Here is a 23056-nt window from a genome sequence, read left to right as displayed (position 1 = left end):
AGAACGATCTGTACTTTGAAAAATCTCATTTTACAGGAGGCAAATTATATTTAGTCATAGGCTTTGAGGTTGTGCGCTTCCCATCGCATTTCACATGCTCAAAATACAAGACTCCTTCATAAAAAAGGAACACATGCACCAAATTATAATTTGAATTCCTTCCATTTCTAAGAATATATATCTGTACCCCCAGTGTTTTTATCAGTCACATGTCTGGCATATGAATTACGACAACCAGAGCTTCTAAGAAACAACATTGTTTTCTTGAAAATATGACCGCCTCCTACAAAGAAACGTAAATGTTCTTAGAATATCTGAAAGGAATAGTCTTGTCTGAAAGTTCATTCCAAATACTGAGAAAATTAGCAATGTTTTCAATATCTCTTCTTAACGAGTTTATAAAAGCAAGTGCTAGGAAGCTCCTGTTATGAAAAGCTCAAAATATAGGATCCACTGGGGGGGGGGGGGGGTTCATTTATGCAAACAAAGAGAGGCCATTCATAGGAACTGTAGCAAATGCTGATGCTTTGGGTCCATTTAACACGTTTCACATGAAAATTTTAATACATTTTTGAATTATTCTGCAAAGTTCCTGCAGTAATTAACACAAAATCAAAGAAGTGCTTTCCTTTCAAAGTCTAATTCAAAACAATTTCATAGTGAAGAATTTAAGGATTATACTCTAGATTATATAATCTTTTCAGTTATTGCCCATTCTGTTCAATGGAAGCATCAAATCTACCCAAGTAAGGCACAGATGTAGGTACTTTCTGCCTCCATCAACTATCCATACAATGTTGGATCAGCCTCATTATTTTGGCATTTGCAAGAAGATATTATCATCTCTTATCACCTTATCAGAAACTTAAAACTGCATCAGCAGATGAAGAAATTTGAAGACAGCTGAGAAATTGTAAACAAACATTCACAGCTCCTGATCTTTGTTCAAGAGGTTTTAATAAAATTTGGTACCTTTAAACCTCACACTGTACATTTACATCAAACTCAGATTAAAAAATAGTCATACAAATCACATTTCCAGTGAACTTTTTGGCAGTAAAAATAGCTGCTACACATCTTTCTCTAAATCACTGAAATGGTGTCAGAAACATTACCAAAAATAGAATCCATATTTTAATTAAGATAATTCTAGGTGAGGGAAAGAGGGTGGGAAATAGTGGAATGAGAGAAAAATAAAGATTGTATATACATTTTAAAGGGCATGCATGGGAAAACCCATCAATAAATAATTTTTAAACAATATTAGCATTTTCAATTTCATTGCAGGGGAGAAGAGAGTCAAACTGAGCCTTTATGCTGTAGACTGCACTATTAGTCGATTGTGAAAAAAATGCTTCCAGAGTTTGGTAGCTGTGACCACACCATTTTGTACAACAATGGCACTTGGCATGTGCCTATTCTATTGTATCTCATTAACTCCTTCCACAGAGTAAATTCTTCCAGATGCTACTGTTTCAAAATGAAACATTTGCTTTCTTTCTCTTTCAAATGCTTACATGAGCTTAAATTACAGTATATAATAACTATTAAATAGAAGCATAAATTGTCAGGAAATTGTACAAACATGCTTACAAATACACATATGCATATTATACACACACAGACATATGTAGATGTCTGAAACAGTATGAATTCCTCCATCCCTGTGAGGAACACCTGTCATTGCTCCACCTGGTTCCAGGGTTATGCAACCTGTCTGTTGGCATCAAGTAGTAAAACACGTTATTTGAAAGAATGCCCATTGAAAATTCACTTCAGCACTTGTATTACTTGAAAGACAGCTCACCCTTTCTGTTATAAGCGCACACACCACAACATGTTGACATCTGCAAGGCTGCTATTTTAGGAGAATTTCTTTTTTGTGATAGAAATGCCAATGGCTATCAGCCTTTGGTAGGGAGTAAACACCCTTAATGATACGGCGGTGTACACAACACAGAGAACAAGCCCTCAGACACTTTCACAGGTTCAGATTACAGCTGGGAACGGTGCTGACCTCAATGCTGTTCAAGAGGACAGACGTAGCCAGAGCGCCCAAGAATAAGGCCATTTCTTTCCTTCCACAAGAACAAAAGCACTTCTTTAAGGTGGTTAACAGTGCACCCCCCTAAACAGCCAGAGGATCAAACCAATGACTGGTGCAGAAGGTTCCATTCACAGTTCATGCATTCTTGCATTTTGCATCAATATCACCAGGCTGTCTCAGTCCTCTGTGTCCGGCTGTACTCCTAGCATTGCATGCAGCTCTTCTGCTGTATATCCCAACAGGTTCTGTAGGTCGCACACAAAACGGTATACATAGCGTTTCCCTGAAGTCTTGTGAATAATGTTTTTGTCATAGTAATAGCGCAGGCCACGGCTAAGCTTCTCATAGTTCATTTTGGGCTTGTTTTTCCTTCGGCCCCATCGCCGTGCAACCTTAAGCCAAAACAGTGGGGGAAAACAGAGTTATTTTAGTCAAGTATTTGACAAGAGAATCAATTAGCTGATTTTAAGTGCTATGGTAGATTGTAGCTGCTTGACAGTCCCATATAAGAATGGGCAGAGCTTGGAAAGGTTCGTCTTTCAGGCTTTGAGAATAGGATTTTTAGCCATAACAACTGAACTACTCACCTCATCTGGGTCAGCAAGTTTGAACTCCCATCCATCCCCAGTCCAGCTAATGAATGACTGACATGATTTGTCAGTTAATAGTTCTAGAAGGAATTGCCACAGCTGTATAGGCCCACTGCCTGTAAAGATCAAGAGAAGGTTGTCAAAGCATAACTCATTCCCTCTGTCTCTCTCACACACATGCATGCACAACATGTACAGTGTTCCCTCACTTATCGCAGGGGCTACATTCCAGGACCACCCACGATACAAGTAGGGACGCTATTTTAATTTTAATATTTATACATTATTTTATTTACCCCATTGCTGCTGCTTCTCCTCCTCAGGGCTGCTCCCTTGCTTCGGCCCTGCCATGTTGCTCTGGCTGCCTTTACCAGATAAGAAAGAATGCCGCTCCACTCAGTGAGTGAGGGAGGGAGGGTGGGTGAGAGTGAGGGTGGGTGGCAGCAGCGGCAGAAGAGCCTGGAAGAGGCGGCCAGACTCCTCTTCTGCTGCTGCTCCAGCCGGCCATGCCGGGAAACGTGGAGGACTTGGAAGATGAGGCGGAGTCCTCCACTTGTCCCACTCTCTCTTCCGATCCTCCACGTTTCCTGGCATGGCCAGTTGGAGCAGCGGAAGAAGAGGAGCCTGGCCGCCTCTTCCACACTCTTCTTCTGCCGCTGCCGCATACCCTCACTCTCTCACCCACCCACCCTCGCTCACTCACCGAGCGGAGCGGCATTCCTTCTTCCCTGGAAGAGGCAGCCCTGAGGAGAAGCAGCAGGGTAAATAAATAAAAAATCATTTTTCCTGCGAAACAGGAAATCTGTAATAAGCCAACCGCAAAGTAGCGGGGGAACACTGTACATGAAAAATACCACTTAGAATAGTAGAATACTACACATATTACTGTTAAAAGCAGGGGTCCCCAAACTAAGGCCCGCGGGCCACATGAGGCCCTCTGAGGCCATCTATCCGGCCCGCGGCCTACCCTGGGCGGGAGGGAGGAACAGCCAAGAGGAGGAAGGCTGCTGCTGCTACTGTACTGCTTCTTCTTAAGCGGTGCTGCTTCTGCTGGCTTGGCAGCAGGCGAGCGGAGGAGGGACTTTAGGACCTGCTCGCTCTCCTCCTTTTCCTCGCCTTCCTTCCTCTTCTCCCGAAGCAGCCTCCACCATCGCTTTGGAAGAGAAGGCAGGAGAGGAATAGGAATAGGAGGACAACGACGAGCGGGCCCTCCTCTGCCCGCCGCTTTGGAAGATGAGGAAGAAAGGAGAGGAAAAGGAGAATGGCGATTGGGCCCCTAAGTCCCTCCCCCACCCGCTGCTTCAGTCATCAAGACAAACATTGTTTTGAAGGCTTTCATGGCTGGGATCACTGGGCTGCTGTGAGTTTTCCGGGCTGTCTGGCCATGCTCCAGAAGCATTCTGTCCTGACATTTCACCCACATCTATGGCAGGCATCCTCAGAGGCTCTGAGGATGCCTGCCATAGATGTGGGTGAAATGTCAGGGGAGAATGCTTCTGGAGCATAGCCAGACAGGCTGTAAAACTCACAACAACCTTTCCTAACAATCACTAAAAGCCTTCCAATTCAAGAAGAACACAGAATTTCAACCCATATCAGACAGGAATCAACTAGGGGCATTTAGCATGTCAAAAATTGCTATAAAGTAATTTAAAATTGGTTGTATAACATAATTATACAATTCTCCTCCCACACTGCAATAGATTAAGAGGAAATTAAAAGTTGAAAATTAATATAAAAACTGCAAGGGAAAATAGGATAAAACAAAATAATATGAAATCAAACTTTTGGGGGAAAGCCACAAAAGCCACAGGCGTCTTTCCCAGACTGGGTTAAACAAAGCTGCTTCTAGTAAGTCAATCCAGGAAATGCAGTATATTGACACAGTGGAGGTGTCCAGGCAAAGGTGATCAACATGGGAAATGGTTATAAACCAAACTATAGATCCCAGTGTTTCATAGGATGGAACCAAGGCAGGTAAAGTGACATCACTCTGCTATAATTACGCAATGCATTTAGCCACTAAGGGCCCTTCCACACAGCCATGTGACCCACAATATCAAGGCAGATAATCCACAATATCTGCTTTGAACTGGGTTATCTGGGTCCACACTGGCATATAACCCAGTTCAAAGCAAATAATGTGGGATTTTATACAGCTGTGTGGAAGGGGCCTAAGTCACCTTTCTTCACATATTACAGGCCCTTCCACACAGCCCTATATTCCAAAATATCAAGGCAGAAAATCCCACAATATCTGCTTTGAACTGGGTTATCTGAGTCCACACTCAGATAATGTGGGATTTTCTGCCTTGATATTCTGGGATATAGGGCTGTGTGGAAGGGGCCTCTGAAAAAAGAGAAATAGTGAGTTGAGCTTTATCATACATTTAAAATACTATTATTAGTATTTGTTGTTGTTGCTGCTGCTGCTGTTGTAATAGTAGTCATACAGCAGTATTCCTAAAGGAAACACATTGCTAAATTTCTTTGAAGCTGTGAGGTCTGTTGGAAACTAGGCAAGGAAGGTTTATATATCTGTGGAAGGTCCAGGGTGGGAGAAAAAAACTCTTCTCTGTTAAAGGCCAATGTGAATGTTTCAATTGACCACCTTGATTAATATTGAAAAGCCTTGCAGCTTTGAGGCCTGGCTGATTCCTGCCTGGGGGATCAAATATGGAACCAGACATTGACCATCTTATTAGCCAAAAGCAGGCTCATAAGATATGTGCAGTGTGCATATACATTTGTTCGTAGTTTTTTAAAAAACTATAGTCCGGCCCTCCAACAGTCTGAGGGACATTAAACTGGCCCCCAGTTTAAAAAGTTTGGGGACCCCTGGTTAAAAGGCTAAACCTTGTACCAGAATTTGTCAGGAGTAAAAGTTTATACATAGTATAAAGCCCCTCGGATTCTGGACCAGTGCCTGGCCGCTGTGTTGGCCTGGATGAGGGTGAACAAGCTGAGACTTAATCCTGACAAGACAGAGGTCCTCCAAGTCAGTCGTATGTCTGATTGGGGTATTGGGTGGCAACCTGTGCTTGACGGGGTTGCACTCCCCCTGAAGGCGCAGGTCCGCAGCTTGGGGATCCTCCTGGATTCGGGGCTGACGCTTGAGGCCCAGGTGTTGGCTGTGGCCGGGAGGGCCTTTGCATAATTAAAACTTGTGCGCCAGCTGCGACCATACCTCGAGAAGTCTGATCTGACTACGGTGGTCCACGCCTTAGTTACCTCTAGACTGGATTATTGCAATGCACTCTACGTGGGGCTGCCTTTGAAGACGGCCCGGAAATTGCAATTAGTTCAGCGCTCGGCAGCCAGGCTTCTAACAGGAGCAAACTACAGGGCGCGTTCTACGCCTCTGTTTAAGGAGCTCCATTGGCTGCCGTTTGTTTTCCGGGCCCAATTCAAGGTGCAGGTTATCACCTACAAAGCCCTAAACGGTTTGGGACCCACCTACCTTAGAGACCGCATCTCCCCCTGCACGATCCCCCTGAACCTGCACGATCTCTTCGCTCTTCGGGGGAGGCCCTCCTCTCGCTCCCACCACCTTCGCAGTTGCGGCTGGTGGGGACGAGAGAGAGGGCCTTCTCCGCTGTGGCCCCCCGCCTTTGGAACTCACTCCCGAGGGAGATTAGACAGGCCCCCACCCTCCTTGCCTTTCGAAAAAGCCTTAAAACCTGGCTTTTCCAGAGGGCCTTCGACGACTAATTTTTGGGGGTTGATTTGTCTGCCCATTTAATTTAATTAGAGAGTGTTCTGCCATGATTATTGATACCTTGCTGAGTACTTCTGCCTCGAAGCTACAGAAGCCCTCTATTTCGGCCTAGAACTGTTTTATCTCTTTGTTTTTAACATGTGATGTATGTATTGATTGTATGACTGCTTTTTATGTTTGATTTTATAATGTGTAATTTGTCACTGTTTTTATTATTGCTGTGAGCCGCCCCGAGTCCCCTCGGGGAGATGGGGCGGGATATAAGAATAAAATTATTATTATTATTATTATTATTATTATTATTATTATTATTATTATTACAGGAATTTACTAGAATTTCTGAGTTTAAAAAACACCACAATGGTTTATAATGGCTTCCCAATTTCTTTCACTCTCAGCTGGTGTTTATAAGTTGCAATACCATGGAGTTCCATTTCAATGCTCATTCCAACTGAAGAAACTTTATCTGAAACTATGATTTCAGAAAGTAACAGGACAACACAATTGCCAAACTGTGATTTTTTACTTGACTTTCATATACAGAGAATTCTCTGTAACAATCTAGACTTTAATTCAGTGGTTCACAACCTGTGGGTCCCCAAATGTTTTAGCTTTCAACTACCAGAAATCCTAACAGCTGATGAACTGGCTAGGATTTCTGGGAGGGATAGCCAAAATACCTGGGGACCCATAGGTTGAGAACCACTGCTTTAATCTTTGTTCTGACAATAAATGCAAAATTTAAACTCCAAATTAGCCAGATGTGCTAAAGGCAGCTTACTTTGCTGTAACTTTTACTTAATATGCACCTTCTTTATGAGATATTGGCAGAAGTTGGAAAATTAATTGTTTGTCAAACACCAGAAGTGGATACTGGAAGATGGGAATTCAAAAACCAACAAACTAACCAACCAAAAATAGTATTCCAATTCTCTGGACAGTGGGATTTTCTTTTACTGCCTTACAGGCAGAAAGATAAAGATTTACCTGTAAATCCTGCTAGAATTGCTGCTGGTATAACTGGTTTTCCTTGCTCCACAGGGTCACTCCTTTCTTGTATGTAGTCTTTAAAAGACATTGTGGGCTTATTTAGACACAGTGACGGGCTGCAGTCATCTTCAAAACTCTCATAGGATGGCACACGTTGAACGTCTGATAAGGAGGACTGGCTGTTCCAAGACTGTAGCAATGAGTCTGAGCTCTCATAACTTTCTGTGCCACTGTCACTCGAATCAAGTTCTTTACGTTTACCTGAATGGAAAATTGGGAAAGCACCATAAATACAAGTTCACTTATTTTGGAGGTTTTGTTGATATTTTAATTATTAATAACATTATTAATTACAGAGCAGAACAAGCAGTGAGAAATGCTGGGAAATGCAATCCAATAGCATCTAGAGGACCACATGATTACCATATTTCATGCTAATTTATTTACCATGATGGTGGCCCTCTCAACAATTAAATTAGAAAGAACATACTTTACTAGGGATACAATGTACTGTAATTTAGAATGGTTGCTCAACAGACCAGTTCTGGTTAGCATTAGTTTGAATAAAACATTAATTTCTACTTTATTACAAAACTATATAGTCAGCCCTCTTTATCTACAGATTCTACCATTTAAAATACAAATTTAAAAAAATTCAAAAGCAAAGCTTAATATTGCCATCTTATATAAGTGACGCCATTTTACCACCCCATTTTATAAAGTGGGAATTTAGCATCCATGGATTTTGGTACTAAAGGGCTGGGGATCGTCCTGAAATCAAACTTAAGGCCCACTGTAGTGAATGTAACCCTTTGTCCTTTTTTTTTACAAACCGAACTGGACTTTATTGAAACTTATTTTTAAAACACTAGCAATTCTCCACAGATAAAAACTAGTGTGTTGTATCTCAGTAACAAGATATGACATGATCTGCTGCGCTCTACAAGAAGACTGGGAATCTGAATGTAGAATTACTTAAGCAAATGACAATTGCTTTGTTATGTTAGGGACATCTATCTTAAAATCCCTAAATTATACTTTAAACAGCATTATGATCAGAGTGCATATACTTACTTGAGTTATCCAACAGCATGTTCAGGCTGTTTCTTGCAAAGTCCTGACTCATGGAGCAATAATTCATGCCGACTGTTTCTAGCTGTGCTTTAGGAAACATCTGATATTCTTGCTTCAAGTTAATAAGATTTTGTCCAGTTGATGTCTGGCATAAGTCACTTAGAAGGCTGGTTTTTGGATAGCTTAAGGTTTTTGGATAGCTGGGTACTTGAGCACAGTACTGGGATTGATCAATGTCAGTACCTAAAAACACAAAAAATGCAATTTGATTTTCAGTCAACAGTTCTTCTTACGGACTCTAGAATGGTAGCTCCTTCCCAAATAGAGGAATACATATGTGGGCCTAAAATTATTGCAAATATTTGCCATTTATTTTTAAGCATTAAGTGGAGAAAATCTCACTGGTATCAATCTTTGCCACACAAAGACACTAATGTTTTCTTCAAATTACTATGGTTCATAACTAATAAGTTTTTGAAACTGCAGATCAGATGAAATATAGATGTAATCAGCCTGGTACTTCTTCTTGGTTTTGTGAGCACTTGCATTAATATTAGGGAATTTTGTCACCCCAAATAGTCTGCCCTACAGTTTCCATCAATTCCACTCATAACACAGCTAATGCTCTGGAAGATTTATCTAAAACAGCTGGAGGGCCAAAGGTTCCCATATTTGCTTTAACAATTCCCACAACTTTCAAAAAACAGTAATTTGAATTGATTCAATTTATGTCTTTTGCCAATGATTTAAATCACCATATTCAGATTATTAAATTGTATTAAATTATACATCTCTGTTCAGTTTTTACTTATTTGAGTAAAGACAATTTGCCTAATTAAAAAGCTTACCTAATGTGTTGTTGTTGACCCAGTGTGGAGATGAAGTGAGATGGGAATTTTCTACATATTGTTCCTGTGGTTTTTCTTCATTGTCTATGAACAAACCAAACATTGTTTGAATTACAATTGCTTAGGAGAATTTGCTTTGACATGTTATGCAATACGTCATGTATTTGTTATAATTATACATTATAACTGAACTTTCTCTTGTCCAATGTTATCACACAAATATATATTTTAATGGTCTGAAATCTAAATGAACACTTAAGCATTCTCTTAGCTTTCCACTTGTATCACAGGAATTAATATATATTACTAATGCTCTCTTTTGAATACATGTGAGTTAGAATCCCAACTTGGTCATACTTATGATCATACTCTTTAAACTAAATGGGATTTAAAGTAGTCATATTTGTGTACAAACATAAGTCATAGCTAGGTTCAGATCCAATCCATGGTCTGTTCAAATAGAAAGCACACAGAAATTTCCACACTATGGCTTTGGAATTTGGCATAAAGGATTATAAAAGATGTATCAAAAAGAAAGGCGGCCACATTCCTGGACCTTTTGATAAAGAATCTAACAAATGTCAACATTGCCCTCTGATATTTGATTAAGTTTCCAATATTTGTAAAACCTTTAAAGGCTTATCCACATAAATGTTAAAACATCACTTTGGCTTTGCAATTTACCTTTTATCATCTGCTCCAAATGTTCCCAAAGAATATCACCCACATAATCAGGTGCCAGTTCTAAGAAATGCTCCTTTCCCAGGTTGCATAACTCTTGACCATTCATGGCAAACCTTTCAAAGTTTACATTTGTCAAACTAAATTCATTTGTAGCCCAGAGAAGCCATTGATACACTTGATGCTGGGTCCATAACCATGGATCTGTAGGGAGTAAGGGAACAATTAACATTAGAAGGGAAATTTCCTACAGCAAATACTGAAGCTTATTGCTACCCCTTTTCCCTATATGATTTCATATACTTCGGAGAAGCTTCTAGTAAAGCAATTCAGGCAACAAGCCTAAATATAATTGTTTGAATCCCACCCAAATAAACAAAGATTACTAGCAAGTGATGCTCTCAAGACAATAATCCCAACTTGAAAAGAAATCAATGGGGACTTGGTAACTCAATACTTATTGATTCGATGGGTTTATTCACATTAGAGTCAGGCCAACAGGTTTAGGAAATCGGGCCTACATGGCAAAAACTCTCATTTTCACTCCTGTTCAATCTGCATAAACTTGTACACTAGAAAGAAAACATACTTACTGCTTGGGATGCCCAATCTGCGCTGTTCCTTGGTAAAACCACTGAAAGTTGCTTTTAAAGCTTGACTCATCACCGCTTTACTGCTTGGAGTTAAGAGGGGCAACTCACAGTTATTTGATTCTGAAAAGAAAAAAAATTGAATGTTATAAACATGGTCAATTGAGATATGCTGGGAGGTTATATTATGTCAAGTTGAATAGTATTACCCACCACACTACCACCAAATTATGAATTATTTTAAGAGATTTTTTGTTGTCTTTGAGTGTGTCTGATGGGCAAGTATTTACAGATGCATCATAAAATGAGGCCCTAAACTGTAACTTGCTTCATCTGTTTATAAATCCAATAGAATGGTAGCTGATGAGTGAGAGTAGTTGAAATATTCATGCTGCTTTGTGAACCTATCCTTCAAACCTATCACCAGATAAATGACTACAGCCAAACAGCATATTTTAGGAAGGCTATTTTGCTTTGCAAGTGGCAAATAAACACTTCAGTACCGGAAAAACTTTAAAAGAAGACAGGGTCAGGTTGATTTATATAAACCCAGCAGTTACTTGTACATTGTTCTGTAACTTTGCCATTCTTCAGGAAAGGACTGCTGCCTTCATTCCTGATTACTTTAATTCAATATACTTTCTATGATAAAAAGTGTTTGCCTTTCTTATAAAGAATTGTAATCATTTTTAAATCACTAGATTTTCCTTGGTATATGCTTTCATCCATAATTTTAAAGTTGAAAATGAGGCTTGGCTAAACACCTAGCCAATTTGACCAGAAATGTTCGCTGACTGCTGTACTGGCATTTAAAATGAACTAATTAAAATTTGGTATAATTCAAAGACATAGAGACATGCTTCTGCATCTTATGAATTAAACTTAAGCCTATAACAGCTGATGCCACTTTTTCTCTCAGTCTCAAAGGGGTTACAAGATTCTTTTGCACAATCAAAATATGGTTGACTTTAGTGAGTTCTTAGACGCTGATGAGATTCTTGGAATTTCAGTTACAAAAAAAACTTTCCAAGTTCTGATCTAATCTATAATTTTCCTTTGTTTGGAATGGCATCCCTATGGATTTCAATTGATGGAGTCAATCAATGAATGCATTTTGTGAGGGAGCCACAAGCACAAGTAAGATGAGATGCCCATCTAATCGTATTTTGAATGAGTGATGAGATGACATTGATTATAGGAAGTATATGTTCTATCAAGACATTTCCTGCTGACACTTGTGAATGGATGCTATACACTGGTAGAAGCTCTGAGTTCCCTGCCAATTCGTGTTCAATTCCTTATGACTTACGAGTTATGGTTCTAAGCTTAGAGCAGTGGTTCTCAACCTGTGGGTCCCCACGTGTTTTGGCCTACAACTCCCAGAAATCCCAGCTAGTTTACCAGCTGTTGGGGTTTCTGAGAGTTGAAGGTCAAAACATCTGGGGAGCACAGGTTGAGAACCACTGACTTAGAGGGACTTAGGGTTCCAATATGTTCCAATAACCTAGTTTAACCATCTGATCTGATATGTTTATTAAACTAGTATTTACCATAAGAAATAGAGTCAAGGCCTGTGGGCACTTCCTGAAGTGTCTGATCTTCATTTAAGGAGGGAAAGTATCCCATGAATAGAGAGTTTGCACCTTCAAAGCTATCAAACGCAGGCTGCCGCTGAAAATAAAGAAAAAATACAATTTAATATATTTTAGGACATCAATACAACTTTAATACCTTCTGAAAAAGTGGAATATGATTGTTGTTTCCAGCTTATGGTGACCCTAAGGTGAACCTGTTACAGCATTTTCTTCATAAAATTTATTCAGAAGGCCATTCTCTGAACCTGAGAGAAGGTGACATGTCCAAGGTCATCTAGTGCATTTCCATGGCTGAGCTGGGATTCAACCCTGGCCTCTGGAGTCAGAGTCCAATGCTTAGACCACCACACCACATAATACTCTGAATTAAATTACATTTACTAGTTAGCACAGGGATAATTTTCTAACATATTTTGAAAAATCTGTGCAATATATTTATACAAATCACCATTAAGGAATTCTAACATTGATGTTCTGTATTAAGAAGACTTTTCACATAACTATATATTTTCCATAATGCCAAACACATACAAAGATTTGATGGTTCCCTTAAAACTCCATAGTTTAGTTGAGAAATTCCTCACATACAAATCTAGGGTGTTGAAGGGTATTTTTTTTATTCAAATCAGTATGCATTATTTTTATATTTGATTTGAACTCTGCTTTTCTCCCAGAATGGGGTTGAAAGTGGCTTAGAATAAGTATATTGTATCTAAAGTCTTATTTTACAAACACTAATAATAAACCAATTTTACTAAAAGTCTCAGTGCTCTCATAATTACAATACTGCATTAAGTCCTTATAGTGAGTGAATATGCATACAATAGGAGACTTACTGTAAGTTGACCAAGTCTCGTGTGCATTTTTATTAGTTTCTACTAATAGAACCTGAAACCTGATGGGGTACATGTGGGTAAGAACGCTCTATGACAGTAGTGCCCAACCTCTGATCCTCCAGTTGTTTTGGACTTCAACTTCCAGAAATCCCAGCTGTTAGGAATTATGGGAGCTAAAGTTGAAACACCTGGAGGACCAAAGGTTCGGAACCATTGCTTTTGGAGACCATGGCCATTTTGGCCAATTAATGTCATAGATCTGGAAGAGACCACAAATGCCATTGAGTTTAAACTCTGCCATGCAGGAATACAGTACGATCTGTGGGACCCGTACCCACAGTTCCTTTCTGACAAAATATATCCCCTCTAGGCATTTCCTAGGTCCTCTAATGTGACTCCACCAGATGTTGTTTGCTCAATAGGGTTCCCTATCACTCATGATTTTGCATATCCATGCAAAGTCCTAGAATATATGCCCCATGGATACAGGGACTGTATTGTAATTAAAACCTCAACCTATAAATGTATTTATTTATTTACATTTCTACCCCACCTTTCTCACCCAAGGGGACTCAAGGCGGCTTACAGAATTGGCAAAATTCAATAAAATCAAGCAACGCATTTAAAACAGTTAACAATACTTAATAAAAAAATTATACAAAATTTAAAAACATATAAATACTTAAAGTATTTGTTTTCTTTAAAAAAAATCAAACAGATGTTTTACAAACAAATGTATCAGAACACAGAAAGACCTGTGTGCACAGTAACATGTCTAATACAGATGTGCCACATGTTTGTAAAATATCGTTAAACAAAACTTAAGACACACAAGGAGGAAAAAGACAGCAATACAATCTTTGTTGCAGTCCTAGGACCATTGAGAGAAAGGATTAAAGTTACTTTCTAATTTGTTTAAAAACAGATGTAAGTAGCGTGTTAGGAGGCTAATGGTTTAAGTGGCTTTACCAAGAAAAATGTGTTTGACTTTCAACCGATACTATGTGTGTTCCCCTGTTAAAAACCTTTTACAATGTAACTCCATACATGCTTGCTTATTCAAGTAAGCTTCTCTGAGTTTGAAGAGGATTACTATCAGGTATGCAAGTATAGGACTGTTTCATGCTGCATTGTTTTTCTTTGTGATGACAGCAGCATTTCAAGAATTGTTTGCCAATTCAGGATGTTTTGTACCGACTCCCCACCTTCTTTGAAGAAAGATCATGGAGGTGGTGACATGAATAAAATATATTTCTCAGATAAGGATCTCTAATGGTTGATTTCAGGAGTAGAAACTCTAAACGTAATGTAGTCAAAATGATTTATCCCAGGACAAAGAAACTGTTCATATATAGGCATAAAAACTACAACATTAAGGATCCCAAACTCTCTTGATTAATGGTTACATCAGATTAATTATAAGCCAGCTGTCTAGCCTTCTCACACGATAGCCCCCCCCCTTCCCCAGTGTTATTAGATAAAAGATATGAGTCATCACCAGTACCTAGGGGAAAGGCCAAGCTCTTTCAACATAATCTGGAAACTCCTGTGTTTTGTATAAATAAGTGACCCTTACACTGAGTCACTGGAAAAAATGTAGCTTTATATGGATGAGTAAAAGGGACACTGTACTTTAAACATTAAGCTGCATTTTTAAAACATGAAACTAAACTGTATAGTGAGTCTGTTGAATAGCTGCATGCATGAAAGCCTACCAAACTCATGAGCAACACAATTTCATTTTCTGTGCCAAAATTGCTAAAGAGTAGTGGAAAATAGCACTCATTGAGAAATCCTGAAATACTGGGAACAGCCATACAATGATGGAACTGTGCCCCAAAGGCTGATATGAGTCAACCATTATGCCTCTAATATGCTTTGTCACATGGCCAGGCCAGCGAGCGTAGTGTACAACACAGCCCAGGTTAATAAGCATCTATTACAAGGCCTACATTTATATTATTATGTGGCTGGCCTAAGGGGAAATACAACCTCTTCACAAGTTCTTACTAAGTTAGGGCAATTTCTGCAAAACATTCTGCAAACAGTGCCTTGGACATTTTGAGTTTTAAGTAGCACTGACAAGAATCCAAAGTTGTGAACCACAGAAACCATAGTGGGATTTTAATAGATAACGTTATCATGTCAATGCATGCCAAAAGTAGACAAAGCTGAGTTTTTAAACTATAAGTTAACATTTTGTATATACAGTGGACTCTCAGTTAACCAGCACCCATGGGGATTGTAGATGCGGGATAAAAAATAGTTTATTTTGGAAGATGGAAATTTCCTTAACCTTCTGGAGATTTTATGATATTTGGAAAGGCATGACCTGACCTTATCAGAAGTCAAAATCTTTTTTAAAATTGTGCCATAACCTTTTGGGAAAATGGCATTTATGCAAGACAATTAGGTTTCTCAGCTGTTAAACTGATGTACCTAGTTATCACTTTGAACTGTTAGAGACAAAGATATGCCAATGCACAAAATACACACACACATATATATTAGAGTTTCAGGAATGTTCTTTTAGTTGCCCAGAAACATCTCCCTTGAAATATATTTGCCTTTAAATGATGCTCTCAAGAGACAAAAAGAAGTAGACGTCTTTAAAAGTAGCATAGTAACATCTTTTAAAGTAACATAGTTGATTTATTCACAAACTTCATGTATTCAGCATATAGGCACTTTGCATATCAATCCAGTTACAAATAGATTTGAAGTAGTTTCTCTGTGTAGGTAACACAGGACATCTTTCGTATAACCAACAACCCAAAGTTCAAAGCATATCTCATAGTCTGAAAGTCCAACTGAGTCTGAGATCTAAAATGGAGTCTAAGTCCTGAACAATCCCAGTTCTGATCACATGGTCTGTAGCCTCTCCCACAACAAAGAGTTAAGGAAAACTGCATACCAATATACACATATACAATACAGAAAGCAATCTGAATTATATACATAACAAATAACTGAAGAAGGTTGCAATTTCCAATAGTTTCTGGTTTTTTGAGAGTTACTATTAAAAATAGGCCTAACTAATACAATACCATATCACAAATTCTATATTGACTTGTATTAATATTGAAATACAGTAATTAAAGGCAAATAAAGACAAATATAACTTAATGTAACAAGAGTTTCTGATTTACTGTATTATAATTTTTTTAAAAAAAACATAATAATAATAAAGTATCACTTTTTGCCAGTTGCTTGAGAGTTCCATTTTCTTGATTTCCAGTTAACTGAGAATCTACTGTATCTTTATAACACTTCTCATCATATGTGATCAGTGGTCACGCTGCCCATCATGCTGGTTTTTTTTTTTTTTTGTGTGTCAGGAGCAACCTGAGTCGCTTGTGGTGTGAGAGAATTGGCCGTCTGCAAGGACGTTGCCCAGGGGACGCCCAGATGTTTTGATGTTTTTATCATCCTTGGAGATGGAGCTGATCGAGGGAGCTCATCCGTGCTCTCCCCGGGTGGGAATCGAACCTGGCAGCCTTCAGGTCAGCAACCCAACCTTCAAGTCACAAGGCTTTAATCCACTACTCCACCGAGGGCTCCATCATGCTGATGATGGAAACTGAAGTCTAACATCCTCTCGATTAAATACTACTCTGGTGTACATAAAATCCAACTGCATATACAAATACAACTTGAACATTGCCATATTAAACCTTTGGCTATTCCAGCAATGTGTTTAGTTTATGCAACTCTTTTACTGAGATGTCCGGTTAGAATTCAGATTTTAGTATATAAACAAATTAAAAAACCTATTTCTTTAACTATTATTTTCTCTCGCATCTTAAAACATTTATAGTTTCACTGAATTCACTAGGTAAGCAGCCTTCCTTTCACAGTGACTGGAAAGTATTGCTGCTGATGGAATAGTTTTCCCACAATGCATACTCTCTCTACTACCTGCAAATGCAATGCATCCAAGTGATATGCTTTGTGCAAAGATTAAACTACCTATTATTGAGAATTTTATTAATGCCTTACCTTGAGCAGTCCTCTATAAGCACTGCATACAGGTGCTACTTGGTCCATGTTCTTGAGTCCAAAGTCACTCATCTAAACAAGAAAACAAAATTCATAGGGACTGTTTATTGATAGAAACAATAAGACACACAGTCTCCATTTATACCTACACTTTTTGGCCTTTATAGCATACAAAGAGGGCATTCATGGGTATTACAGTGTGCCACATTAAACTGAGGCAAATTTAGTTCTTTCAGTTGCACAAAATTATAGCAACAATACCACCACATTTAAGGTCCAATACCCCACCTCATGAAACTTCCTTGAAATTGTGGGGAATTTCTCAAGAATTTGGAAGACAGGCAATGTTCAAATTTTGCCCAACCTACTCAACATCTTTCCCAGGAGCTCAACCTAATGCATCTCATAGGGTTGCTGTATTTCATCTTCTCTGTACTTTCTATTTACTATCCAAATACGTAAGTACATGTAGAGTGACCCCTTCGTTTCTATCACTGGAATCGATTGACGTCTTTAGACTGAAAGAGTTTAAAATACCTGAAAATGATACTGCTAGTTAAACTAATCATCATATGGACATTATGAACAGTTTGTCATAGACTCCTTCCACACTGCCTCTATATTCCAGGATCTGATCCCAGATTATCTACTTATCCCAGATTATTTGGCAGTGGAGACTCATATAATCCAGTTTAAAGCAGATAGTCTGGGATCAGATCCTGGGATACAGGGCAGGGAAGAAGGGGCTTAAGGTGCCTTCTACACAGCTGTATAAAATCCAAATTCTCTGCTTTGAACTGGATCGTATGGCAGTGTGGTCTCCGATATTCCAATTCAAAGTAGACAATGTGGATCTTCCTTGATATTCTGGATTATATGGCAGTGTAGAAGGGCCCTTGGAGAATTTCTTTTCAGTAGTAGTTTTATGGAAGACAATCTCTTAAAACCAATTAGAAACTCCCAACAGTTTGAATTTGTAACAAATTGGGAAACATATGTAAATTATTAGCTCTATTCAGCCTGCATTCTCGTTATCTTTTGCCCCTTCTATGCAAATTATAATTGTTCATCTAGGGCCCCTTCTACACTGCCATAGAATCCAGGTTATCAAAGCAGATAATCCACATTATCTGCTTTGAACTGGATTATATGAATCTACACTGCCATATAATCCAGCTGACAATCTAGATTTTATATGGCAGTGTAGAAGGGGCCTAAAAGGAAGGAATTGGCAAAACCACATCTGAGCATACTTTGCCTAAGAAAACACCATGAAATTCATGAGGTCACCGTAAGACGACAGGCAACTTGAATATATAGAACACACACACACACACAGTATTTTGATTGGAACAATATCTTTCTCATATTGGTTAAATTTCCATAGAAAAGATCTGAGTATTGCTACTCATTACTTAAAGGCATATGCTTTAGGGTGGAGATGCTTTTTATCAATCTTGGCTCCAGATTTTCTGAGCCACAAGTAAGATACAATCTATGGTTCTCCAGTTAAGCAAACTCTAATTCCACCCTTATTTACTCCAATAACCACAACAGACCTACAAAAGCTACAAGGCAAAGTGAAGATACCAACTGAATTTCAGAAATCCAGTCCTAGATTAATTTAGCCTGTATCAATTCCTACCCAAACTCTGTTTTCAATGTTTTAAAGTTTTACACTTTTGGTTTGTGACTGTAACAATAAAATTCATTCATTCATACCCAAGCTGAAAGAAGATTTTCACCTGTCTAGGTGGTCAGCCCATATACAGAACCAACTGCCAATACTGTAGGCTCAGAGAAGTCTACAGTCTTCTCTGCCAAAGAGCGCAGGTGCCTCACCTTTGATCTTATAACATTGAGCCATAGCAGTTAAAATGATGACAAACAGCATCAATTCTGCAGTGTTTGTCCACTCTGTCTGGGTCAGAAAACTTGGATCCTGTATATTTCCTTGAGCTGCTAACACACTGAAAGTCAATGTCTACAACTTTTCAGGCTGGGCATCTGTACACCATTTTTACAAGCCCTTTAAAGGATGATGTTTAAAAAGCTCTCAGTCAGGTTCCAGTACAGTAGGGGGAAGTGATTCTCAGTAGTGCTGGGAATACAATAATGTGAGGTTTCTTGACTAATTCTCTTAAACCTCTAGTTGATGGAATTGCGGTAAGGCTTGAATACGTGCAGTCAATATACAAGGCTCCCAGAGAATGCCATGAAAGCAGATGTATGGGGCGTAGCTGATTTGTTATAATGAGTACAAATGCTTTATCAAATGCTTTGCCACTAAACTGGATTAAGCCTTATCTTCGTCTTTGTTGCCAGTTTTCTGAACACATGCATGAATGTATTCATTTGATTGCATTTCCCTAACAAAAACCAAGTTTAAAAGAAAACAGAATTGTTGTCATTTTACTGTAGTGTTCCCAATCAGTTTATAAAAGTAAAGAGTGATCTTTCATTCCTCTTCATTCTCCCTTCATCACATGCCTTTCTCTAGTTGATTTTGTAAAATTCCCAAATAATAATACCCTAACAAGCCATTTTGGTTTTATGACTGCTAAACGATCCATTCAAATGACTGAAAACAAAGAAACAAAGAAAAGAAATCAGTACTGAAATGAAGTCTGAGTTGTATACTGCACTTCTCAAATATGAAAAAGCTGAAAACTGAATGTGGACAAGAGAGATCAAGAATTGCCTCTACTTCTAAAATACCATTGTTATGAGTTTTTTTTTTCAACTATTGACAGCACTTTTTAAAAAGCAGTGTTCCATAGCTTTTTCTGACGATTCTTATTTCCCTTTTAAGTGAAATAAGTATCTTCTTATTTTTATTTAAGTGCAAAACAGGCTCTGGCTATGAGGTTTAACCTCTAGTCACAACTGCAACATTTCCCAAAACTAAAGTTTAGCCATCTATATGTCTAGGTTTAACAGAATCCCCAAAATCAGATAATGTGAAGATTACCTTCCACATAACAATGCAGAACAATTAACTGGTTTTTTCCTCAGTAAGATTTAAATAAGAATTGACAACTAATCTCTTGAGCAATCATCTCCTCACCTCCACTCCAGATTAATTGGTTTTGCATTAATTTTGCAGATAAGGTTCTTAAAAACACATGAAGACAGTGCAGTATATCTCAGTAAGGCCATCTGTAATCTATGGTACTAGATTTCCAAGGAAGTGACTAGAAATCCTGTAAGCATACAGATCATTCTCAATCATGTCGAAACCAACTTTTAGAGGCTTTCAAAGATCAACATACTGTGTTTTCATTTCTTATATACTGGCAATGCCCTGCGAAAAGGAGCAAAAAAAAAAAAGGCTTTGATATAAGAGCTGCACCTTTTCAAAGGAAAGGAACAAATACAGTGAGCTAATAGAATCACTCCCTGTTAGATGATATATGAATGATCCATGGGGAAAAAAAGCAAAAGCAATACGAATTCTGAAACATACAGTTCCACAAGATTGGCCTAAAAAGATAGGGAACATCTTGATCATTAACAAATGTATTACGGCATAAGATTTCATGGAAAAGGTTAGGCCTCAGCCTTCCACTGCTAGACAGCATCACCTGTTTTACTGCAAGTAAACAGGGCCTATCCCTAAAGATTGTGTGTTCGCAATCCGACAAAAGATTTAGACTTTATTGACAAACTGAGTAATATTTGGTAACTTTCCTTGTAGACATAAGAAAACCATTTGTGACCAATGTTTATTTACAAGCAGATGTGACTTTCTCACTCCAAATGGTGATTAGGGAGACTAAAAGCAGGTGACATTTTAAACACTAGAAATGAAATCATTTCCTGGCACAATACTGTTTTCCAGTATAGAACTACACTAGCTAATTTCTGACAAACACATTCAGATGCCCTGTTGACGATGCAATGTGAATGTGAGTTGCAAATGTGACTGTGTGCAACACTGTACTTAGCAAGCAAATGAGCTGCCTGCCCACACAAAAGGGTGAGCTGCTATGCAAGAAGCCATACCTTTTGATTTGAAAAAAATATCTGACAGTTACACAACAGCTCCTTCTTTCCTCCAATCACAGCACCGCATCCAAAGCAACATGTGCAAATACCATCCCCGCTTGGATAGAGCAGCTTAAATTAAATTTCAAAAGGGAAGTGTTTACCGAACGAAGGCTTATAAGCAGAAATGCTTCCTTTAGAGAAGAGGAGCAAACAGTAACCAAACTACAAATATACTGCAACAAGTGACCATCCCAGAGGCCTTGTTGTTCTGAGTATGATATTTATCAGATTGATGAGAAAAATAATACTAACACTGGGAAGTATTTACATCACCTTTTTATATAACTCACACAGAACATCAAAATGATAGAAAAGGACAGAAATACATGGATCTGACTTGCTTTTTGGAACTCATGTTCAAAAATATTTTTAAAACCATAGATTACTGAAACATGTTTAGGGCTTGATTTCTACCCAAAGTGGTGCCAAAGACAGGAAAAAGGACTAGAAAACCACCACCATCGGGCCCCTGATTTCAATGAGATTTTCCCTAAGCAGTCCATGCTGTTTCTGATGAATCCCAAAGGCTCCACTTGGAAATAACTCCAGGGAATAGAAAAGCAAAGAGATCTGTTGGAGGTGACTGACTTCTGGCTTGTCAGGGAGGCCATGACTGACACCAAAACAACAAAGGACACAAAAGAGGTGTCATTCTTCTCAGTGTGGGGCCAAAGTACCACATCTGGGGTGGCCAGGGGTTAAGGTTGCCAACCCAACCCAATGGCAACTCCTTTGGGCCCACGTCTACACTGCCGAACAGTGGTTCTCAACCTGGGATCCCCAGATGTTTTTGGCCTGCAACTCCCAGAAATCCCAGCCAGTTTACCATCTGTGAGGATTCCTGGGAGTTGAAGGCCAAAAACATCTGGGGAGCCCAGGTGGAGAAGCCCTGCTGTAGAAGGAAGGCAGCAGCAGAGTCATGGAAACTGTGGCTTGAGCCTTCTCTGCCAAAGAGCACGGACGCCTCCCTAAACGACCATTCCCAGGACTTCATGGTATTGAGCCATGGCAACTAAAGTGGAATGAAACTGCATGAATTCGGTAGTGTCTTTGTTTCTATTCTGGATCATACCCTGGCTAGCAGGACAATGGGCTCAGATGGGGGGGGGGGGGGGAGGAAAACAATATGTGTGTGCCTCAAGGGCGGGGGGGTGGGTTGAAATGTCCTTTCCCGAAGCCTCTTGCGCCCCGCAGCCTTCTTCCAAGGGTCCCCCGACTTCCCCAAAGGCCAGTCCCGGCCTCGGGGCTCCTTCCCGGCCTTTCCCTTGCCAGCCTTGTCCCTCGAGGAGCCTCACCTGGGCGCCGCGTTGCCCGAAGTCCCCAAAGGCAAGCCCCCTTCCGAGAAAGCCTCCAAAAGCAGCGACGCCTCCTTCCCAAAGGCAGCTCCTTGCGCCGCAGCCCAACGCCTGTTATTCCCAGCGAGAGGTCCCGCTAATGCCGGCAGCAGATGCCCAGGGCCGAGGCAAAGGAGGCGGAAAGGCTCGGGAGAAGGTCCTTCTCCTCCTTCTCCTGCTGCTGCTGCCTTCCCGCCGGTCTCTCTGGCGGCCCTGGAGCGACTGCCAATGCCGAGGACACGCCTGGCTCTGGAGGGAAGGGGCGGAGAGGCAGGGAGGGAGGGAGGAGCTCGCCTCGGCCTTAAGCCCGGCCCAGCCTCCGCGAGAAGCCTCGGCGCCCTGCCCTCCGTCCCCGAATGCGGAGGAGGAGATGCCTGGGCGTGACTCAGAGAAGCAGCCCGGAGGGGGAAGCGGGCACCCCAAGGGCCACCCAGCCCACCTCGCTTTCGCGCGGGAAACGCGCAAAGCACCCACCCTCTGCTTAGAATTTATTTATTTATTTACCTTATTTATATCCCGCCGTTCTCAACCCCGAGGGGGACTCTGGGCGGCTTACAAACGGCACTTATATATCCAGTGCCTGGAACATAAAAACAAAAGCTTGCGATAAAATTAAGTTAAAATGGATACGTACATAAAAGCATAGTTAAAATACATTCCAATGATAAGACACGTCATCCAAAAACAAGGTCTAAGCAAGCATT

General features: G+C 39.8%; 1 protein-coding gene across 2 annotated transcripts; it reads right to left on the bottom strand.

Annotated features, from left to right (window-relative positions):
- Window positions 1-938: 938 nt before the first annotated feature.
- On the bottom strand, window positions 939-22603 carry ets2 (ETS proto-oncogene 2, transcription factor). 2 transcript variants are annotated; one of them, XM_016992462.2, is made up of 11 exons: window positions 22314-22603; window positions 20036-20272; window positions 16969-17040; window positions 12089-12209; window positions 10542-10661; window positions 9952-10152; window positions 9268-9351; window positions 8420-8662; window positions 7343-7606; window positions 2635-2753; window positions 939-2439 (listed from the first exon to the last, which is right to left on the bottom strand). In XM_016992462.2, exons 3-11 carry the CDS (start codon window positions 17038-17040, stop codon window positions 2224-2226), a joined length of 1440 nt encoding a protein of 479 aa, XP_016847951.1. In that variant the 5' UTR covers window positions 20036-20272; window positions 22314-22603; the 3' UTR covers window positions 939-2223. The 2 variants fall into 2 exon arrangements, with proteins under 2 accessions (XP_016847951.1, XP_008105720.1); XM_008107513.3 differs by lacking the exon at window positions 20036-20272.
- Between the last annotated feature and the right edge of the window lie 453 nt (window positions 22604-23056).

This window comes from Anolis carolinensis, chromosome 3 (assembly GCF_035594765.1).
Source record: "Anolis carolinensis isolate JA03-04 chromosome 3, rAnoCar3.1.pri, whole genome shotgun sequence".
Classification (NCBI taxonomy): domain Eukaryota; kingdom Metazoa; phylum Chordata; class Lepidosauria; order Squamata; family Dactyloidae; genus Anolis; species Anolis carolinensis.
The sequence above is the reverse complement of the archived record's forward strand: the minus strand, read 5'-3'. Positions and strand labels throughout refer to the sequence as shown.

What these genes read in the sequence shown, in the direction of transcription:
- ets2 (XM_016992462.2), bottom strand. Translation starts at nt 17,040, where the DNA reads ATGAGTGACTTTGGACTCAAGAACATGGACCAAGTAGCACCTGTATGC. An exon ending in TTTGGAGCAGATGATAAAAG is followed by an intron (nt 9,352 to 9,951) that starts GTAAATTGCAAA and finishes GTTTGTTCATAG; the next exon opens with ACAATGAAGAAAAACCACAG. An exon ending in AACTTGCTGACCCAGATGAG is followed by an intron (nt 2,440 to 2,634) that starts GTGAGTAGTTCA and finishes TTTTGGCTTAAG; the next exon opens with GTTGCACGGCGATGGGGCCG.